General features: G+C 39.2%; 4 protein-coding genes across 4 annotated transcripts; 3 read left to right on the forward strand and 1 right to left on the reverse strand.

Annotated features, from left to right (window-relative positions):
* Positions 1–1,440: 1,440 nt before the first annotated feature.
* Positions 1,441–3,468, reverse strand: LOC131313501 (non-specific lipid transfer protein GPI-anchored 5-like). Its single transcript, XM_058341830.1, has 3 exons — positions 3,075–3,468; positions 2,174–2,329; positions 1,441–2,069 (listed from the first exon to the last, which is right to left on the reverse strand). The coding sequence occupies exons 1-3, from the start codon at positions 3,391–3,393 to the stop codon at positions 1,942–1,944; spliced, it is 603 nt and encodes a 200-aa protein (XP_058197813.1). The 5' UTR covers positions 3,394–3,468; the 3' UTR covers positions 1,441–1,941.
* Positions 3,469–4,492: 1,024 nt separating this feature from the next.
* On the forward strand, positions 4,493–9,234 carry LOC131313502 (non-specific lipid transfer protein GPI-anchored 16-like). Its single transcript, XM_058341831.1, has 5 exons — positions 4,493–4,985; positions 6,406–6,432; positions 6,754–6,987; positions 7,109–8,948; positions 9,059–9,234. Exons 1-4 carry the CDS (start codon positions 4,646–4,648, stop codon positions 7,303–7,305), a joined length of 798 nt encoding a protein of 265 aa, XP_058197814.1. The 5' UTR covers positions 4,493–4,645; the 3' UTR covers positions 7,306–8,948; positions 9,059–9,234.
* A 2,377-nt stretch (positions 9,235–11,611) lies between these two features.
* LOC131313504 (uncharacterized) lies at positions 11,612–16,399 on the forward strand. The gene is made up of 6 exons (XM_058341832.1): positions 11,612–11,790; positions 12,579–12,658; positions 12,766–12,861; positions 13,796–13,899; positions 13,996–14,132; positions 16,066–16,399. Exons 2-6 carry the CDS (start codon positions 12,599–12,601, stop codon positions 16,146–16,148), a joined length of 480 nt encoding a protein of 159 aa, XP_058197815.1. The 5' UTR covers positions 11,612–11,790; positions 12,579–12,598; the 3' UTR covers positions 16,149–16,399.
* Positions 16,400–17,585: 1,186 nt separating this feature from the next.
* On the forward strand, positions 17,586–19,750 carry LOC131313506 (uncharacterized). Its single transcript, XM_058341835.1, has 2 exons — positions 17,586–18,073; positions 19,288–19,750. The coding sequence occupies exons 1-2, from the start codon at positions 17,757–17,759 to the stop codon at positions 19,400–19,402; spliced, it is 432 nt and encodes a 143-aa protein (XP_058197818.1). The 5' UTR covers positions 17,586–17,756; the 3' UTR covers positions 19,403–19,750.
* The last annotated feature ends 2,092 nt before the right edge of the window (positions 19,751–21,842 follow it).

Here is a 21,842-nt window from a genome sequence, read left to right on the forward strand (position 1 = left end):
ACATTTGGATATAGATAGATTTATCTTGTAAATTCTTTTTGTGTAATTCTGATGAATCACTTTTTAACTTAATTTGGCAAACTTTTTCTGAACTATTTTGGAAAAATTTTCAAGAAGTGTAAAATGTAAAATGGGCTTTTGTATGACCAACCAAATTGATTGAAATAGAAGGGCCTTGTTGGGTTTGATGTAGTGCACTTAAAAAGAAAGAAAGAATTTTTAAAAACTATTTCTTTAAGTAATAATCAAAATAAAGTAGCTTCATATATATGTAGCTGAAGTATGGTTTTAAACTTCTACCTTCTTGGAGGAAAAAATGCATAAATAAGAAAAGCAACAATTCAAAAAAAAAAAAAAACAATTTAGCCAATACTTTAAAAGCCTTTTTGTGCTCATCTTTTATTAGCAACAAATATGCTTCTTTAATCTTTTAATTATTTGCATTGACTACACTTTCCTAATTCTTTTAATTTGTCTGTGGATGCCGACATACAAAAATTAATCACCGCGAGTATTCAAAGGAGTCGTGCTTCCAGAGTTTCTCATTGAAAAATAGGTTTTGAATCCTAACTAGAAAGCATCCGGTCATGACGTGTGAGACCCACATAGATCATGCTTAGACAAATCCAGTGACAATTAATTTCGGAGGTCTTAGTGCGCAAGCCGTTATTAAAAAAAAAAATCATTTTGATTTGATGATAGAAGGGTCATCAACGTTTTTGTTAAGAAAAGAGAAAAAAAAATGTATCTTCAAAATCACACTCAAAAATCAACTTTCCTAAACTTGGGCAGGTGTCTACTGGAGCACAGGGTCAATAAGGAGTAATGGGATGGGATATGCATTTGTTGGGTCCAACCTCACCTAACACAGGCATGGATCATGATTATGTTAGTCTACTACGTTAATAAGAAGCATATAACACGTAGTTTTTAATATTAATTGGGTTGGGTGTGAAGGAATGGCCCTTGCAAAGCGGGTGAAGAGTGGCCGATCCGGCTGTTCATCTCGGCAATCGATGGATTGAATCTTAACCGAGCAATGAACAGTTCAGATTTGTATGCGCTTAGATTCAATTTGAGCCGGCCATGCCGAAATTAACAACCGAATTGGCTGCTCGACACGGCTTTGCAGGAAGATGCTCGGCAGCATCCCCTATCCGGATGTGAAACCAAATTCAATTGAAGTGCCAAGTTTGCATTCAGATTGACCTGTTCTCGGAGTACAGGACTCTTGTTGGATATGCCATGTTCCTGAGAAATCTGGCCCGTTGAGAATTTCAAAGCTAGTTTTCTTTTCCTGCATCCATTTTTTCTCACCCAATGGAGTGGATACCGGGGACACCGAAGTCATTCCCATACTTTTATATACTTAAAATTTACAAGGGCCATGATCGATTCTGCCCAGGAGCTGATATGAGTAGACAAATACTCCGGTTATATGTTGTACAAAAATGCTACGGACACAAACGGAAGAATATAGATACGAACATATATGTGGGTGAGTCCCACATACGTTGTGCTAGACCCACGTGCATGTCTGGGCATCTCAGGTCTGTGTCTGTAGCTAGCACTCCTTTTATACACAAGTCAGATGTAAATTTTTTGGCAAATGAGTACACAATTTCCCCTCAAATATTTGAACTTGTTTCTGATGTTTGCTCGACTAGAAACAGACCCCGTAATTGTTTTCTGCGGTGTTCTTCAAAGTTTCAAACAGTACTGAAATAAGCAAGGCTTCCTGACAATCTTTGATTTAATGGACTCAAAACATAAGCAATTCTTTATTTTGCCATTCGAGGAAAATTGTCACACTCTCAGAACCAATTTTCCCCGAATGGCAAAACAAAGAATTACAATGACAGTAACGAAGACATTCACTCTTCTATATGTAAAAAAAAGAAAAGAAAAAGAACCATGTTCTTCACATTCTTTAGCACTATCTCAGAATCCGGTGGCAGCAGAAGCAGATGAGATGACAAAGACGAGGAAAACTGCAATGTGTAGGGTCGATTTGATGGTGATTCCATCGGATGAGACGCCAGTCATAGGGACTGTTTTAGAACCTGTTCCTGCATTGGTTTACATGCATTAGAGTGAAGCTGATGAAAAACATACAAAATTATATCTGCTCCGTTATTCCGTTCATCACGTGATTTACGTGTATATTTAGTACCTTCTGATGGAATATCTGAATCTGATCCCGTGGTTGGAGTGTCATCGGATGAATCAGCTGGGGACTCTGCCGGAGAACCCACTGGAGCACTTGCTGGGCCTGGGATAGGTACTGCTGAATTTGCTGGTGCGCTTGCGGTTGCAGCTTTATGTTGGCCTATTAAGAAACAACAGGTAAGCAAAATGAGTGGAGCGAAAATGAGAATGTTGAGGTAGATGTGTGGTAAGACTATACGAGATAGGATTAGAAATGAAACGGTTCGTGAGATGGTAGGTGTAACACCTATAGAAGAGAAGTTGAGGAAAAATAGGCTAAGGTAGTTTGGACATGTCTACTGTAGACTTAGAGATGCAATAGTTAAGAGAGTGGATAAGATAGTTTTGGGTAGCAATGCTACGGGAAGGGGATGACCTAAATTGATATTAGATGCTGTTGTGCGTAAAAATATGAGTATAATGAGTTTGAGTGAACAAATGACTCTTGACAGAGTCCAATGGAGAAAAATGATTCATGTAGCCTACCTTAATTGAGTGGAACATAGGGCTCGATTTGGTTTGGGTTGGCTTGCGGCTGGTGCTTTAACAATAGCATATTCACAGTTGATTTGCATAACGGTAAAAGCTCGAAAATGCCCATTCTTTCCATATAATTTTCAGTGTTGCAAGTAACAGTTTCTGAACACTTGAAAAACATGTCTCTGCTGTATCCTGGACAACGGGTTTTTTCAAGGGAAAAAGTATTGAAAACAGTGTTTTTTTTTCGTTTTTTGTTTTTATTCCTAACACATCTTTTTGGTGTTGTTTTAAACAAGTTTTTGGTGTTATCCTAATAGAATGAAAACAACGATTGGAAAAACGAAAACGATGCCAAACTTAGGCGCAATCAAAAGCAAGAAAGTGACCATTACACTCGCTAACTGGTGGAGTCTGAACATCGCAAGCCCCAGGGAGTGCCAAAGCAAGTGTCTGATTCACAGTGATTCCCATTGAGGAGCCACTGCCATTGAGCAACGAGCAAAGGCAGCGAGGCTGCGACTGAACGATGTTACTCAGCTGCGAGCAACATGAAGGTGACGGTGTTGATGAATTGCCGTCGACATAGTTGAGACACGGCGATAAGCTCATGAGCGCACTTGTGCAGCCCGATTGAGCAGCAGTGCCATTCCATAGCACGAGGACGGAGAACAGGACAAGGGCCATTTCAACCCTCTTGACAGCCATTTCAACAGGTTTGCTGTTTTTGGATCTCTTTGGTCAAACTGAAAATGCTAATTTGGGAGAAGGAGGGAACTGTTTGGAATGGGAACAGGGGGGGCTGCGGCTTAAATATGACGGTTTATTTAGAAGGGTCGAGAACTGATGGGTACTTTGGTTGGCCGACTTTTGAACTACTGACTTGTTAACTTACTTGATTTAGTTTCCTCATTTTTCTGTGTCTATGAGTAGGATAAACAAGAAGATTGATTAGCATTGCCTTCAGTTTCTCACTACCCTAAGTTTATAACCCAACATAGTGATTTTCAAAACGTTATTTGGTATTCCCGGAGCACCCTGTGGCATTGTCAAGTGGTGCTCTTGCAAATGAAAAACCGCGACACATTTTTCCCGCTGCATTTGTTGCTACGGTATTTGTTGGGAGCACCATCTGGACAACGCCACGTGATACTCTGAAAGTATTGAATAATCACCGTGATTTCTAGTGTCTTTTCTGAATTAGCAAGATTTTCATGTTGAGGTTGCATAAATTCATCGATGGTTGTTGGCTCATTTGATTGTAGAATAAAGTTCTCCACCTCCCAAAAATGGCTAAACCAGTCCTTTTGGACATGAACATAAATTGAGTCAACAGGATGAATATCATTTAACCCCAATAGGTTGACTTGGTGGGCAAGACTTGGGATTTAGGGGTTTGTTCTCTTCTAAAGGTCTTAGCTTCGAAACCTCTCAAGTGTATCAGCTTCTTTGAGGCCAGTCCATGCGGAGCTTTGCTCCACCTTTAATTGGGCTCCTCGCAAATGAGCGGTGAAATTGGGCTTCCAGGATTAATCGAGGTGGGCATGAATTGGCCCAGTGACCTGAGTTATAAAGAAAATATAAGTCTCTTATTGTATGATAACAGGGCATAAGATTGATCCACCTAACTCATGAACCAATTTAAACTAAGGGAACAGTGAAAGAGAGTAAATCATTATCATACTTTGGACAAATTAAGCTAAGCCTATTTGGCATGCCAAACGCACCTACCTTTGAAGACCTCATTTCTTTTCTAATTCAAATCAGTCAAGAGAAAATATACCCTTAACCATCTATGTTAGTTTTAAGTGGTTGAGCTCCAAAAACCCAGGTCAAATCTACCAGTTTAAATTCCCTCCAAATCTCTAGAATCCATTCTCCTATATAGTATATATAATCTTCGTCTTCATCCCAAATCCAGCTTAGATCTCCATTTGTTCATCCTTCCATAAAAAGACTCATGGAAGGCCTCAAAGGCTTCCGCGCTATCGTAGCAATAACTGCAGCAGTGTTAGTGGTTACTTGTTCAGTTATTTCAGTTCAGGCTCAGATCAGCACTCCTTGCACAGCCTCACAGATCACCAGCTTCACCCCATGCATAAACTTCCTCACCGGAAGTAGTGCCGGTGGCAGCGCTACGCCGACCGCCGGATGCTGCGATTCTGTGGCGTCTCTCATGAGTGGTAGCATGGATTGTGCTTGTCTCATAGTAACAGGGAACGTCCCTATCTCTCTGCCCATTAACCGTACCCTTGCAATCTCTCTCCCACGAGCATGTAATTTACCTCTTCAGTGCAAAGGTGAAATCTTCTCTGACTTTTCCCTTGTGCCTTGGATCTTGGATTTGCAAAAAAATTGCAGCTAGAAAGAGAAGTGAAGTGAGGGAAAAAGGAGAAATATTTAGCTTCGTATTCTTTTGCTCGACTCTTGCTTCACGAACAGAGCTAGTTTTGGGCTAAAGCCAAAAAGCTATCGCTTTAGCACCAAATTTTGACTAATTTAGGTGGTCCAATTTTAGGCGCATATATACTTGAGACGAGTAATTCTTCAATAATCCAGGAGCATTGCCATTTCAAAGCCACATATTTATGTGAGGTCCATACACTTAGTCGTGGATTTCACGAGAATGTGTGGTTGTACGTGCAATGGTCACACGGTGCTCCTAGACTACCGAATAATTTGCCGTAGTGAGGCTTATATAAAATTAAGTTAATCTGTCTAAATATTTTAAAGTGCCAAGTTAGAGTAAGGCCCAAGTGAAAAAGTCCTAACATGAGATGATTGGGTGTTCAAGCCGTGAGGAATTTTTCAATAAAGAAGATGAGCTTTCAAATATTGATGCATGGTAGGATCTGTGTTCCGAGGTTAAAATTATGAGAGAAGTTTTATAGAAAGAGCTAAGAAAAGCTCATTGATTTGACCAATTACTTAAACACAAAGGATATGTGTTTTTCGATTCTTCGAATGGATGAATTGGGTACAGAATATTGTCGACTATTTTAATTACATTTGCGTGAGGAGACAAAAACTTTTTAACTTTTTGAATGGATCTGCGGTTGTCTGAAAAGGCTATGGTGAAAAAATTAATTGTGCAAATTTAATTAGTGTATTAGCAGCTAAAAAGGCTAGAAGATAATGTTTATGAAGGTTTTTCGTATTCCTAGCTATTTTTTTTTACAATGCAATGCAAATTTGAGCTGGCCCTGTTCACGAACAGTGGCGGAGCCATGTTTTTAAGTCGGATGTGACATTCAAATATATTTATATTATTAATATAAAAATTGTTCACGTGATCTAAGTTAATCATTCATAATACTAGAAAATACATATTTTCAAGGGTTAATTATTCATCAAAGTACTTACTATAAATATAAAAAAAACACACGTGTTCGCATGTTAAGTACTCATATAATATCTAAAAAGGTACATAGTTTGATAGATTAATCATCCATCAACATACATACTATATCTTAAAAAAAAATTACTTGCTCCTACAGTACCGCCACGTGGTGTTCCGAGAGCCTTCTCCATCACACATCTGTGCACGTTTTACCACTACATGTGTGGCTCTCGTACAAATGTGTAGTGGTAAAGACCCGTGAAACATTACGTGGCAGGACTAATAATCACTCGTCATGCTTTCACAATAAGACAGTTTGTATTCAGATTTAGGTTTTGTTCAACTTCTTCTGACTCTGCAATTTCCGTAATGATTTGCAGCATCTGGTGTTCCATTACCGGCTCCAGGTAATTTACATATCGAAAAAAACTGTCAATTCTTTTCTATTGTTAATTTTTACAATAGAGAAAAATAGGAAAGGGAAAGCTGCAGTTGCTCAACAATCCTAAAAATGTGCACACATAGTGTGCGCCAACCTTCTTGTACCACGAAAGCGGGAATCGAACCCGCCAGGATCACCTAACCACTGCTCACGCGGGTGTTTCCTTCTAAAGGGGGAAAGCTCCCCTACCAACGTACTTTGACATCCACAGTTTCAGAAGATCGCTTAGCCCAGTTCACCATATGATTAATAGGTTTTGCTAAAAGAAATTAAAATTAATTGGCAGGTCCTGTTATTTTTGCACCACCGCCGCCGCCTCTTGTGCCTGCTTCATCCCCACTTTCACCCGTTGCTGCGCTACCGCCGCCGTCTCATGTGCCTGCTTCATCCCCGTCTCATGTGCCTGCTTCATCCCCACTTTCACCCGTTGCTGCGCTACCGCCGTCGTCTCATGTGCCTGCTTCACCCCCACTTTCACCCGTTGCTGCTGCCGCTGCTCCTTCTCCTTTCAGTCCCACAGGTAACAATGCAGTGAACTTTGCAGGAAATGAACTTGTTTTGGGATCTCAAGCTTCAAAATATTTCACCGGAAGTATTAATAACTAATAGCAAGTATTTTTCTTCCCCTTGGTTTTTATCAGCTTCCAAATCAACATTAGCTGCGGCTGAAACACCAGCCGAGACACCAGCATCTCCGCCTGTGCATTCAGTAGCTCCAACAGCAACTCCCGGGATTAAACCGGTTGTGACTTCAACATCGGCTTCGAGTCCATCCTACATCCCCTCACCCTTCGTCCTGCTGGTGTTCATGGGAATCATGGCTTTTAAGGGCCATTAATTAAGGTGGAAAAAAATGTCGTTACAGGCTTACAGCGATTGCTTGTCTCTCTGCTCTTTTGCTGTTCATGCATTCTTTCTACTTACAGGAGCTGATCGATGTAGATCATCATTGTTTTAGAATGTGGGAAATACATGAACTGTAGTGCACCATATGAGTTGACAGAATTAAAAAATATAAGATCACTGCAGTTCCTTTTCGGGCGGCTGTACTTTCATGCTTTAGTTGATTTGCCAATTCTCCTAATACCAATGTAATGCGATTAAAGATTCAGATTCTAAATGGGCAAGGGAAAGAAATGGAACAAATTGGATGAAGTAAACCTTCGATTAGTTACTCAGCAAGCATCAATAACCTTGGTTAATCGTCAATAACCAACAAAACTCGGGTTGTTTACGATTCATGACGGAAAATCTTGACCGAAAAATAGTTGAGAGTCATTGGTAGTTTGAAGTCTTGTTCTTGCAATTTCTCAACAGGAAAAGTAGCACCCGGTGGTGAGTCGCGGATTAAGCAACTCGATCGAGTTTCAAAATGAAACATAACCAACAAACAATATGTTAGACCCTAGTAGACATATGGTCCCTCCATTAATTTAGACATGTCATTCAAGCTTATGAAAAACCATGAATCATGCAGATAGAGCCTAGAGTGCAACGTTTGCACTGTTAATCCATAGTCCATACATATGAGACTTTTGGGTAAGTAAGGATTTTGTTTACGAGCTAGAGGATTCCTCAAAACAATGGCCAGTACACACAAGGTAGGTGCTCTGCCGATGCTTCTAAAAAATGGCATGACGTAGAAACAGAAACGAGACATGGGGCGCATACGGTGTCAAGCCAAACTTTCGTAATCTAAGGCTCCATCTAGTTGTTGCCTGTCGGGAATGTTGTGTGGGAAATGGATTCTCAGAAAATGTAATGTGAGGTGAAGTAAAAATAAATAAATTTTTTTTATATATGTGTTCTCTTGACAAGGAATCTTGCAAGAAAACTAAAATTCATTCATTTTGGCAGGATCTATTCTGCATGAAAGTATTATTTTTCAGTAAGAAAGTTTGAAGTTATGTGTTCCACAATTTTTTTTGGTAACTTAACACACAGAAAGTTGCAGAAAAAGATACGAGAAGCCTGTTAGTTGTAACTGAACCCGCAGAAAGTTACGGGAAAGGCCTTTGATTTCTTCTCTTCCACTGGCTAATTATAGCAAGCCCATGTTTTCGGCTAAGCCACTCTTATCAGAAAACAAATGAAAACCACAAATTTCCCATGATTCGAGGTGCATCTCCCAAACAAAGCTACAGCCCTCCTATAAAAGCCCATGCCCATTGCCCTCTATAATCCATCAGATCTCAAATAAACACAGCAACAAAAGCTCCAATAAGAAAAAACAAAGCAGATATCAAACAGAGAGATCGATCAAACCCAAAACAGAAATGGCCGCCACCACCAAGTTTGTCGCAGTGCTTCTGATGTGCATGGCCGTCATGGCAGCCGTGCAGGTGCAGGAGGCCCAAGCCATCGGCGAGGTCTACAAGACGTGCTATGGCGGCTGCCATAACGACTGCTTGAAATCCGGCAACGGATCCACCTTCTGCGAAATGAAGTGCGACACCGACTGCGCCGCCAAAGAGGCTGCTGGTAACTAATCCAATCTCTTCAATGCCCAACGTTATCCGAAAAGATTTTTATTACTGATTTTTTTATACAAATTTCTGTTTTTCTAATAGCTAAATCTTTTTATTGTACAGCCAAAGTGGAAGCATTCAAGAACCGGGTCTAAGAAGGGTGCTGTTTTTGGCGCTCCCCAAATGGAATAGAAGGCGACTGCAGTCCCTAGAATAAAGCTGTGGGAGAAATTCATTTATTTCTTTCCATTGCCCATGTACTACTAAAAAAAGAACTCAATAAAATCAGTGTTCGCCTATATATTTTTATTTATCTTGGATGCGTTCGTTGTTTTTTTTATTTTTCATGGGTTTTGTTTCGATGGCCGATAACAAAAAAAAAAAGTGCATGGAGATACAAAAAAACCATGAAAAAAAAACCAAGCATCATACACGGAGTTAAAAACTTGATCGGTTTCTCAATCTCTCTATTATGTCCAGGGCGGGTTTCCAAAGTTATCCAAAAAGACATTAAAATGAGATCCCAATAAGGCTCGAAGAAATTGATAAAAAAAAAACGCTATAGGGCGATAACGTTTTTTTTTTTTTTTTTAAGTTTCCAATAAGGCTCGAACAAGTAAATGGTAGAAACACTGTAGAGCGATCGAATCGATGATAACATGAACACGGAAGACCGATAAGTTGAGATTCAAATTGTGTTCGAACGAATTATTATTAGAGATTAAAAAAAAAAAAAAACACTGTGGTTCTGTGGATCTACAAATAAATTATCGTTAATGGAGTTGTGCAGGTCCTCCCCTGTTCTAAAAACTTCTGCTGGGAAAATGGCTCAAAATGGGCAGACGCAGTCACCCCCTTCCTGGTAACATGAGAATTTGCAAACGCATTTGGGATAAGAGGGACGAGGAATGAATACTTGGAGAAGGTGGTCCTTGTAATAGGATTTGCAAGCCTTTTCGCAAGAGTCCGCGGATAAGGAAACAAAGTTGTCGAAGCACACCTTGTCGTCCCGTGCCTTTGTCGTCTCGACAAGCATGACTGCAAAATACATACAAAATGGATTAGTGAAGATGCGCGCAAGTTGCCCGGAGATTCGGTTAGCGACAAAAATACAAAAGGAAGAATTTTGGACCTGCTACCACAGCGAGAAAGAGGAAAAGGAAGCAAGAGGGGGCTAATAACTTGGCCATTTCGTCTTCTGCTTAATGGATGGATTCTTTTCTTCCAATTTCTCGTCCATTTATATAGAGGAAGAGCATCTTTCTGTCAAAGATTTTTCCAAAAGGAGTCTTTATTTAGTAGTTCTTTTATTAATGTTTTCCCAAAAAAAAACTTAGAGCAAATTTGGAATCCGATATCCAAAATCTACTAGAGAATATACACGATCAACCTTGGATTTAAAATTGGCGCCATACATTATTGAAATGGACAGCTGGATCGGCGGTAGTACAGGGTTGTAGGGCTGCCTGCCTTACAAGATCCACCTTGCGTGGGAAAAGTTCTTCTAGGCACTTGAGCATGACCAACCCACCCATGAATTTCAAGTTTGTGAGTGGTTGTGACATGCCGAAAAAACGCAGTTAGCCTTGTTTGGATGTCTTGCTTATCTCGAAATTTTTATTTTGGGCAAACAATTTTAATTTATCGGCTCATCCGCGAGTATTTAATTAGGCCGATTTTTTCCCCCTGAAGGAAAATAAGAAAATAAACAATGCAAAACTTTCTTCTTTAGCATCGTTATGCTTAGAGCTTGTTCCAGAACATATTTTTAAAAAATAAGTACTTATTTCATATTTTTAAACTCAAAAATAATATAAACGAAAAATAAAATTTTAATTTTTTTGCACCGTATTAAAGATCTCATTGAGATCTCTTAAACAAGATCCATATTGCATATTTTTATATTTCAATAAGCCCATTATTTTCGAGCTTGAAATTGTCTTCTTAAAAAATAAGTACTTATTCGGCTTTCTGGAACGGGGCCTTAAACCTATGTTATAATCACTACTATAATCTACATTAGTGTCACTATAATCTGCATTAGTATCAAAGAAGATTTTCTATTATTTTGTTTCCCTTCAGGATGAGATATCTCATTTAAGGTTCCTCTATTTTTTAAAGTAAGTGAATTTATCGAACTCCATAATTTGTAGCAGGATATATTAGGGAAAAAGGTAATTACTCCTAACGATTCGAAATCCCATTTATTTGATTTATAAGGCAAAGCTCTAACTCCTCCATATAATTCAAATTCCTTTTTCTCAAGGCTATCTAGTTGCGGGGAAAGGAAAAGAAAGTACGGAAATGCATAACTTTTCTGAAATTTTAATGTGTTTGATTAGTAGGAAATTGTAGGCACCATGTCTCTTACTTTCTCACTAGGAGATTAGCAGCATTTGCGTTCCTTCAAAATTTGTCCGGCAAAAAACACAAGATTTTTCAACACTCTTGCTTAGCTTCTTTCAATAATTTAATTTTTCATTTGAATTTTAAGATAATAAAAAATTAAATGATTGAATTGAACATTTATAGGTATCATATTAAGCTGATTTTTACTCGAATTATTTTTGTGAGACCCATAGTAGATCCCACTTTATAATCAGTGCACTGATTTATATGTGTCGGTTGAATTTCTGTTTGTTTTATTCATAGAGCGCTAACGAGTGCACATAAATTATGCGTACCATCCTCCAATACGTATCATGTGTCAACGGCATGCAAAACTAAAAAATTGCTCAGGTACCCCCATTAACGGCAGAAATTTGAGACAAGGATAAAATTCTAGGGTTTTCTCTGTAATCGTCGCCACACGTATCCAATTACTCCGCTATTCGAACCAGCCCAAAATCGAGCAGGTACCACTCTCTCTCTCTCTCATTCATTGCTGTTTTTCAACAATTACTCCTTGAAAGAGTATTGCCCTGACCGATCCACACACCGGGAGTGAATCAACTAAAGCATGTGCAGTAGTACCATTCTTTTTGGGGGGCCTTCTTAGAATTTTTTTTTTGTGTGTGTGGGTTTTATGTATCAATTATATATCAACGATGATTTGATATTGGTTTCGAATTTGAAAGCTACAGTGTAAAGCATGGCCTAGAATGATCCCTCATGATGGGGTGCTGCCATGCTGGGATGGGTAGATTATGTTTCACTAACGCCTTTATGCTTATGCTATTAACCCTAAGGGGTTTCATGGTACTCAAGACTTGGGATTTAGGGTTTGCTCTGTCTTAATATTGAGGTCCGATACCGCGATCAACTTTTATGGAGCCGCTATCAAGACTTGGGACTTAAAAGGTTTGCCCAGTCCTAACATTGAGGTTCGAAAATGCTATCAACTTTTATGGGGCAGTCTATATCGGGCTTTGCCCCGGCTTTAATTAGACTCCCCGCTAGTGGACGGCTGGAATTGGTTCCTCAGGGATTAGTCGAGGTGCGCGTGAGCTGGCCCAGACACTCAGTTATTAAAAGAATTCCTTTATGTTTTTTTCAAAAACTGGTTTCTAATGGGTTTAGACTTGAGATAAAGAGCTTGGCTGTGCAATTGATGTTGGATTTTTCTAACTGCTAAATCGTCATGTTGTTCCTCTCTTTTATGTTTGTTTAGTAATTATTATCCATCTCGTGTGTATATTGCCAGGATTACTGCCTTAATTGGAGATGGGTTGGAAAGCTGCTCAGAAACTTATACACCACTGGAGAATTCTCAGAGGAGATAATGTAAGGAGATGAGCTAAGGGTATTCTTGTATTAGTTTATTCGTCTGTTCCCTTTCTCTTTTGTCATCTTGAGTGAATGTCTTTTTATTTCTGTGTCTTAATTTGCAGGTTATGATAATAAGGGGCAAAGATAGAGGTGAGACTGGTGTTATTAAGCGTGTTATCCGCTCTCAAAATCGTGTGATTGTTGAGGGTAAAAATCTGGTGAGGAGCACTAATGAATGGACTCGTTTATTTCCATCCTCAATATAACCTTTTCTTTGCTGTTAGGATTGAAGAATCTGTTTGACACTCTTGCAGTAGGTTTCGTGTTGTCATGCTTAGAATTTTGTAGTTGGATGCTTAGTTGCACAAAGCGGGGGCAGGATCGGGGGCGGAGGCGGGGGAACGAAGGATCATAGAAACTCCTCAATCGGGAGCGCCACGGGGAGCGTTTAGGAATAATACATGAAAATATAAATATGTAATAAAAGTAAATATTATTATTCGTCATTCATGTCAATTGCTAATATTATCTTCGTGATTTAATAATATTATGCTTATGTTAAGTACTTGAGCAAATTTAAGTTAATATTTTTCTATTATCTTATACGTGCTTTGTATTTTCTCTTGTTTGGTATCTTTTATTTTTGTTTCTTTGGGGATTTATATGTCTACGAGGTTCTATCCTAGTTGGGAGTGGATTTGTTTCTCAATAGGAGCGAGGTTCCTAGGAGAGTTTGACGTGGGAGCGCAGGAGCGAGGTTCTGAGGAGGATTCGCCACCCACATAGGAGGTTCCTACAACTAAGGTTGGCTATATATGGATTTATTGATTTTTTCATTCTGCTTTTGCTTAGAGTAAGAGGGGCAATAACCAAATAAGGACGAATGAACTTCATATATTTCCACCATAGAATGCGTTGCATCTGACCATAGCATGTGGAAAGTAATTCGGGGGATTCTGTTGATTTAGGATTGAATTATTTAAGTTAGAGAAGTGCCCTGTTTCACTAAGTGTTCACAGTTTGTTTATCTCTTTGACCAATTTGTTCAGTCTTGGATGTGCATGAAGTCTTAGGCATTTTGTTCAACAATTTTAATGCAACAGAGGACAGGATTACTGTTTGTCTTTTTATTGTCATATTCCACCTTTGCAGGTAAAGAAACACATCAAGCAAGGCCAAGGTCATGAAGGTGGGATTTTTTCAGTCGAAGCCCCCCTTCATGTCTCAAATGTTCAGGTTGTTGACCCAGTCACAGGGTATGGTTTCATATTATGAACGAGTAATCACAGCTGGTCTTATGTTTTCATCCATGTCTGTTTTCAATGAATGGCGATTGATGTTAACTAATGCAGGAAACCTTGTAAGGTTGGAATGAAATATCTAGAAGATGGTACCAAAGTAAGAGTATCCCGAGGGATAGGAGCATCCGAGTCTATAATTCCTCGCCCTGAGATCCTAAAGATAAGGACTACCCCTAGGCCTACAGTTGGTATTGTCCACCTTAACCACCCATTATATGTTGTATACTCTTTTGCATGTCTGCAATATGTGTTTGGGCATTACTCAACATGTGTTATATTCTGCTCATTATTTGTTTTTATGCAGCTTGTTACAGCTGATATTGCAGTTAGTCAATGCTAGTAAAAATTAGTTCATTTCTTTTATGGGTGGGATATAAGCCTTGTGTGAGGGTTAAGCTATTGCACTCTGTTGCTATGACATCGATCATCCCATAGTATTATGTACGATATGCATATGATATATAATGACACGCTACAAGCATGATTTCTCAAATATTGCTTGGTTGCTGTTTGTGGTTATTTTTTCTCATCCCTATCTGTTCCTCGTGTCTGGACACTGTAAAATCCTAGAAGGCAAAGGTAAGATAACACCAGTGCCGTCTGCTAGGAGTTTGTTTGCCTGAAAAACTGAAGTTCCTGGGAACGCGGAACCGTGAAACTGCTTATTTTCTTGGAAATATTGCGTATTTTTTACTGCAAAAAAACACTTTTTTTGCCTCCTTTTGTCTTGCATGAAAGTTGGTTTATACTGAATTACTGAGTAGCAAACTATTGACAATGTCAGTGAGGCTGCCGATCCCAAAGTACTAGAGCTAGAACTGTGGTGAAGATGCATAGGTCGTGTAAGGGAACTGCACTCGATGTCATAAGAGAACTGCAGTCACATGGTTTGCATCTCATTCCAGAATATTCGCATATTCTGGCAATTGTTGGGTATTGTCAGAAGCGTATCATTTTGGAATATGTTTTGGACTCTTGGTAATTTGGGATTCTACATAACGGTCTGGATGACTCAAATGACAAAAAGCATTTCTACCTTCCAAGCCACAATACCCCCAACTCCCTTGGTGCGCAATTGGTGTGCTTAAGTCTGCCTAAGAGCTTAGGTTCTTTAAGTGCCGCAGTGCGGCCTGCTCTACCGGTCTGCTTGCTTCCACGGAGTACTCGTTAAGCCCCTTTGTGGACTTGGTGAACTATTGATCCCTTTGGTCCTTTAGATGCTAAGCACACATGATATTCCGGGCTCCCGATTTGATGTTTCAACCACTTGTTATGCATGATCAACGAGTTGTTAGGCATCATGTGTCACGGAACGTGTCAGCACTCATGAGGTAGCTCCATGCTATTTGGATTCTGACTTATTCCTCTGCCAAATTTAGCTTCTCTGTTGTCGCCAAGAATCAGTAGTAATATACACAAATGAATGAGTACTTTTAGCTTTCATGATGCTATTTAAACGATGAAATCTAATATTATTGTAGTCATTCTGGACAAACTTAATGCCTAACCAGATTCATATGCACTAGTTGCTTCTCTTTTCATGTTCTTTTGATTGGCTTTACTCTCTAGTACTCACTACACGCCATTTTGTTTCTTCCTAAACACTGATCCTCCCAACATTTGTATCATTTTGGGTAGCCTTTCACATGTCAAGCTGGGTCTCTGTGGGGATTTTCCAATTGTAATGCAGTGATTTCTTAACTCCATATTCCCAGGGCTAACACATAGCTTGAAGAATAGCTTTTGACTTACGGAGAGAAGAATTTTTCTTTGATAGCATAGTTAAGGAAAAAAGAAAGCCAAAAACTATCTGAGCTCCAATTTGACATGTCCGACATTGAAAGATATTTTGGAAGATGAGTGATTTTTGGATAGAAACCAAGTAGAACAAGTTTGATTTTCGCCCTTTTTTGCAAGTCTGTGTGCGCGGAATTAAGTTGGCTTGTTACAGGCGGCATCAGAATAGTTCTGTTAGGTTGAAAACAATTTGCTTGTCTGAATATTTGTTGTACTCCTTGATGTCATTTTTTTATGGGGTCATTCATGTCAATTGCATCATCAAATTTGTCTTTGAACAACTAACGTGATATTGTGGCATGTGATTGGTTTTTCCGTTTACAGCCGGCCCCAAGGACACTCCGATGGATCTGGTGTTGGAAAAGACATACGATGCTAAAGCTGGGAAGGGCTTGCCAGATCTGTAGATGGTGTTATTTTTTGTTTGTAGTTCGTCTGAAAATGAGAGTTTCTCATGTGGTTTTCCCCGAAATAATGTACTTTCGGGCTGCCTGTGTGGTGGAAATCCTGAATCTTAGTCACCGTACTTTGTTGGGATTAATATCATGATCTAGTCATTGATACCTGTGGGTGCCTCTGGGTTGAACAAACATGAGGGGCACCTTCCTTCCTTCACATTTCTTCTCTTGTATTGATAACTAAACTCACGCTTTTTGTAGCTTCAGTTCACCTAGGCCCAAGTATTGTTTTCAAGGAGCTGAGACAAACTTTGTCAAGTAGCTTGGTTTCCACAATAAGTTGGAAACTCGAGATTGGACTAACAAATCGGGACAAAGGGAGTACTATCTTTTTTCTTTTTTCTGAACATGAAAATTTCAATTCAAAGTCATTCGGCACTTACAAGGATTTCAGCAAAATACTTTCAGGAAAGCCTTGAGAAAACACACCCAACACCCTAGACGCGAGTCCCATGCTCTATTAGCACACAGTCTAAGAAAATAGTAAAATTTTAAGATTCCATTATGAAATTCAAAAAAAAAAACAACAAATAAATCTCAAAGTTTATTATGAGGGCAGTATCCTCCTCCATTATTACTGCTTTTCCTAATTTTTCTTGAGCAAAGAAAAATTGTACTAGTAGGGAGCATTTTACTAATTTCTAAAAGAGATAATAGAGATTTCTTATATCGCTTCATATCATTACTCTCCTTTACTGTTATTGACAATATGAAGATTTCTCCCTGCATTGTTCCCCAGTCAGAAAAGCCACAGAATAGAGAATAGTAGAGTATATACCTGAACATCATTTCCTTTTAAAAGAGCCTAAAACCAAGGTAAAATAGATTTTGCACCTCTCTTTTATAAACTTCGTATATCTTCATTCATATAAAGTTGAGCCAATAAAAACAAGAAAAAATGAGTTTGGAGGTTAAAAATGTGCAAAAATCATTTATCAAAACTATAAACAAAAAGTCTAGGGACACAAGTTTTGGTCACAACTTCAGAATAACCGTGTTCGGAGCTATCCGATTTATTTGGAATCATGTGCATCGAACAACTTTGAACTAACCCTTATACAATATTAGCGGGAAAAAAAAAAACACTTTGGATGCAGTTGTGTTTTGAAGTTATATTTCTCGCATGGAAATTAACATTCACACTTTTTTTTTTGTCTTTTAACAAAAAAAAATACTCTTTTAACACTAAAAAACAAAAAAGAAAGCATGAATAACAAAAAAATGGAGTATGATTAAAAAAGAAAAAATGGAGTGTAAATAGTCAATTCCCTCTCAATAAAAGACAAAAGCTTTGATGAAAAAAGACACAAAAAAAAAAAACGCTAGATGCCAGAAACGAAAAAGGCGCCACCGGACCCCACAGTAGCCTATAAATACCTGCTCTGCCGTGTAGCATCAGCACTCCCCTCTCTCATCAGTCCACTCCTCTGCTCCCTTTTCTCTCCCTTCAACCGCTCTCCTGTTCCCCTCATTCATTTCCTGTACGGCCTCTCCCTCCAAAACCCTAACTCTCTCTCTCTCTAACTTCAATTTCCACTTTCCCAAACCCCGCCGACAATGCCGGCGAAACGTTCCCGAATCGGCCGCTCCTCGAGCTTGGGAGACACCGGAGTGCTCCCGCCGCCGCCCGAATCGGCCGACGGCGGCTGGATGGACCGCCGCGCCGCCGCTTCGAGAAAACGGCAGAGTAACGCTTCTTCCAGGGCTTCGGAGAAGTCCGTGGAGGTATCATCGCCACCGAGGATCCTGACGCTGTCGTCTCCGGTCAAGGAGAGCGTCGGTTCGAGAGGGAAAGAGCTGGTCGGGGACTTTCTCGGCAGGTGTTACCGTTGCAAGAAGCAGATCAATGAGAATGCCGAGGTCTTCATGTATAGGTATAGCGTTTCGGTTGCTTCCTACTGTTTCTACTACTCTGTTTAGTTTTTCTTCTTCTTTTGCTTAATATGTACTACATTTTGTTTGTTTTTTTCTTTCTTTCTGAATTTTCTCTTGAGAATCGGCCAAACTAACAGAAAACACCGCACGTAAAAAACTAAGGAAAGAAACTAATATTTGACATGGTTCCCCAACCGGGTGGCTCACACCAGTTTTCACTATGTGTCTAATTACGAATGGAATATAAATTACATCGGCTGTGTTTAATAATTTTTTATAACGTAGGGTTTACACCATCAATTACCCTTATAGTCACTGCTGTAGTTAGCGAAGTGTGAACCAAATCGAACCGGGCTTCACAAGCCCAACGTTTTCTTGAGTTGATTGGCGTTTTCTGTTTGAATTTGAACTTTCTTGGTTCTAGGTTTCTGTGAAGGACTGTTGTTTCTTGGAATATGTTAGGTCTATGTTCCTTTCTTAGCTATAGCAAAAATTGAAACTGATTTTAATCCACTTCGACGAGGATCAGGCTAAAAAACTGTAGAGACTAATTAGGAACTAAACTTGAATTATTGATAACTGAATAGCTTTAGATACAATGTAATCCAACAGTCCAATGCCCAACAAACTCCTATTTTCCTGGCAACTAAGCCTCAACTAAGAATAAGTCAAAACAGATCCCACCAAAGCCTGACTCAATATGAAAAACCCAGGATTTTTTGCTCTTCTTGTTTTTCTTAAAACCTGCTAATTGAAGTTGTGGTATTTGCGGTGGTTTGTGGTTGTTCACTGTACGCTTCATTGTCAAGATTAGAGAAAGACCGCTTCATTAGTGAATCTGGTGCTTCAGGTGACTCAATTGGTTAATATGTGTTGGATACCTTTCAATGAAGATGGCAATGAGACTGGTGTTGAATATCTTATTGACTTAACTTTGTTAACTGCATTTTTATATCCAGGTTATTTATATTGTATTTCTCTGATTGATTTTCGGGATTTGTGAGGTTCAGCTAACCGAAAGTGCGATACAATGATATTATCAATTGAGTGAAACTTCTATGTTGTTTTGCAGTCATTGATGTTATGATATAATCATGATTCGTCAACCGAGTTAAACTTCCATATTGTTTTACATATCATTCTTCCATGCTTAAATTTGAAGTACTGCTGTATTGAAACAAAATATTGAGAAGTCAGTCATGTTTTGGTGCAGCTACTTGCGTGCATTTTGCACTGTAGAGTGCCGGGATATGCAGATTGCCATTGACAATGAGATGGAGAAAGCATCTGGCTCATTTCAAGGGATGCAACTTAGTCCCACCCAGTGAAGAATGTGGTGGACCAGCTTGGTTTTTAACTGGAGAAGGACAACCTGTCATACTTTAGCTAGGTTTTGTACTAACTGTGGCAGTGCATAGCTGTGAGGTTTTTGTGATTGGCTTGCACTTACGCGCACAATGGGTGTTTTTTCACTGTGGGTTTGTACAGTTCTACTGGTTCCTCGAAAAGGAATCTCTATGTTGAGCATGCCAACTCTCATATGTGTTTATGATGTAAGATTAGATTACTACATATAAGAAAGTCATATGGTTTTGTTATCATTATGACTCATTGATGTGGCTCATATCTACATGACATGGTTGAAATGTTTCTGCGTGCTGAAGTATGTTGTCGCTGATATTTAAAGATGGAAAGTCTGAGATTGTATATTTTGCTATCCCCAGCTATGATAAGGACTATTGCTATTCGTTTGCACTTTCACTTGCCTCTGAGGTTTCTGACTCCTGTTTGAGCCAGCTTTTTACTGAATCTTCTAAGTAAATGTTTTATGTTTGGTGATGAACAATACAGAATTGTTCCATGTCTTTCACTAGCTGATTGGTGTGTTCTTTTCTTTATTTGTTTCTTTCAAAAGAGTGGAGGGACTACCTTCTTCTGCCAAATTCGCATGATAGTTGATGTTCTTTAGAATTCATTAAACACCCAGTTTGTTTCATGCTGTGGAATGAAGACAACCTGTCTCACCTCTACAAATAAAAGGTGAGAAGGTCTCCTATGCACATAAATAGAAGCTTCTTTTATTCGCTATTGTGAAGGTCTCCTATGCACATAAAATAGAAGCTTCCTTTATTCCCTATTGATCCATCATTAAATTTAAAGTATTTCAGTTGGACATTTTCCTATTCTCTCCCTCCCTGTTGGATATTTGGGAGATAACAAATTTATAATTCTTACTTCCTGTCTGATGGTTATGTCCAATTTTGTTGTCTTGCAAATGTTTATTTTGTTACGTCATCCAAAGGTATCTGATTTATCTCTTTTAAATTTCTAAGACTACACTTTTAGTATCGTTCAGTGGTCTCCATTTGGTTAATGGGCATGTTTCTCCTCTAGTCTTCCGTGTGTGTGTGTGTGATGATGATGGATGCCTCAAGTATTTTGAAGAGGAAAACATTTCAGTTGATTGGATGACGTTATTATGCTTTTAAAGGCCCTTCATCTTGTCTATACTAGTGGACTTAAGATTGGTTTTAAGTTTACCTATTTCAATATTCTACATATGATCTGGTTTGACAGATTGAGTTCTATCATCATTGATATCTTCTTGATACATTTTAAGCGCCTTAAGTATCATTCGGCTTTGAAGCTTTTTGGTATGTGGTACTCCTGCCATCCCAATTAACAGGCGTGGGCTTAGTTGGATTTGAATGAAGTATAGTACTTCCTTTTGGACTAGTCATAGCATGTAAAATTTTTGTTGATGATTCTTACTACTTCAGCATTTCCATTCATCTCAGCTATAAACTTTTCCGCAGTCATAGAAAAGGTGGATTACTCACTGTGGAGCTAAATAATCTAGCACAGAGTAGTGAATGAATTTCACATGTTTTCTTTTCAGAAATACCCATTGCTTCTAGTAGAATTCTGCATGAACTCTATTTATTCTGTTAGCAGTTATTGATAGCAACTGTCATCACTCCCCAAAATGATATGGTTGGCTTACCGCCCATACCCCCATCAATTGGAGGTGGATACCGTTATAGTTGTATAAACCTCTTTTTTTCCTAATTCTCTAGGCACTGTGATCTCTGGCTATATCTCATCGATGGTAGGCGGTGGCACCTGTATTTTGGAGAGCCTACTAGATTTTGACCTCCACATTTCTGCCGGCCAGGGTTTGCTTTTGGTGGTTTGCTAAGGGAAAGCATTGGGTGATTCAGGGATGGCAGATATGATTCCTTTATCCTTCTGAATGTCTGTTCTACTTCCATTCCATGATCTTCAATGTACTACGACTAGAGCTGGGCAACGGACACGAGACACGATAACACGACACGAACCGGACACGAAGTTAGCGGGTTAGGGTTGAACATTTCTGACACGAAACACGAAAATGACACGACTCGAGAACACGAATTCTAAATGGGTTGGGTTCGGGTTGAACAAACGAGACACGAAATTGACACGACTAACACGGTTACTAATCTGTGTCACCCATTAGCACGAACGTATATACATAATATATGGTATATCTGTAATTCTATATAGAGTTGGGCAACAGACACGATAACACGACATGAACCGGACACGAAGTTAACGGGTTAGGGTTAAGCATTTCTGACACGAAACACGAAAATGACACGACTCGAGAAACACGAATTCTAAATGGGTTGGGTTCGGGTTGGGTGATTTGTGACACGAACCCGACTAACACGACCCGACACGACCTGTTACCCAGGCCTAACTACGACCTGATTACCTTGCCTT

This window comes from Rhododendron vialii, chromosome 13a (assembly GCF_030253575.1).
Source record: "Rhododendron vialii isolate Sample 1 chromosome 13a, ASM3025357v1".
Lineage (NCBI taxonomy): Eukaryota > Viridiplantae > Streptophyta > Magnoliopsida > Ericales > Ericaceae > Rhododendron > Rhododendron vialii.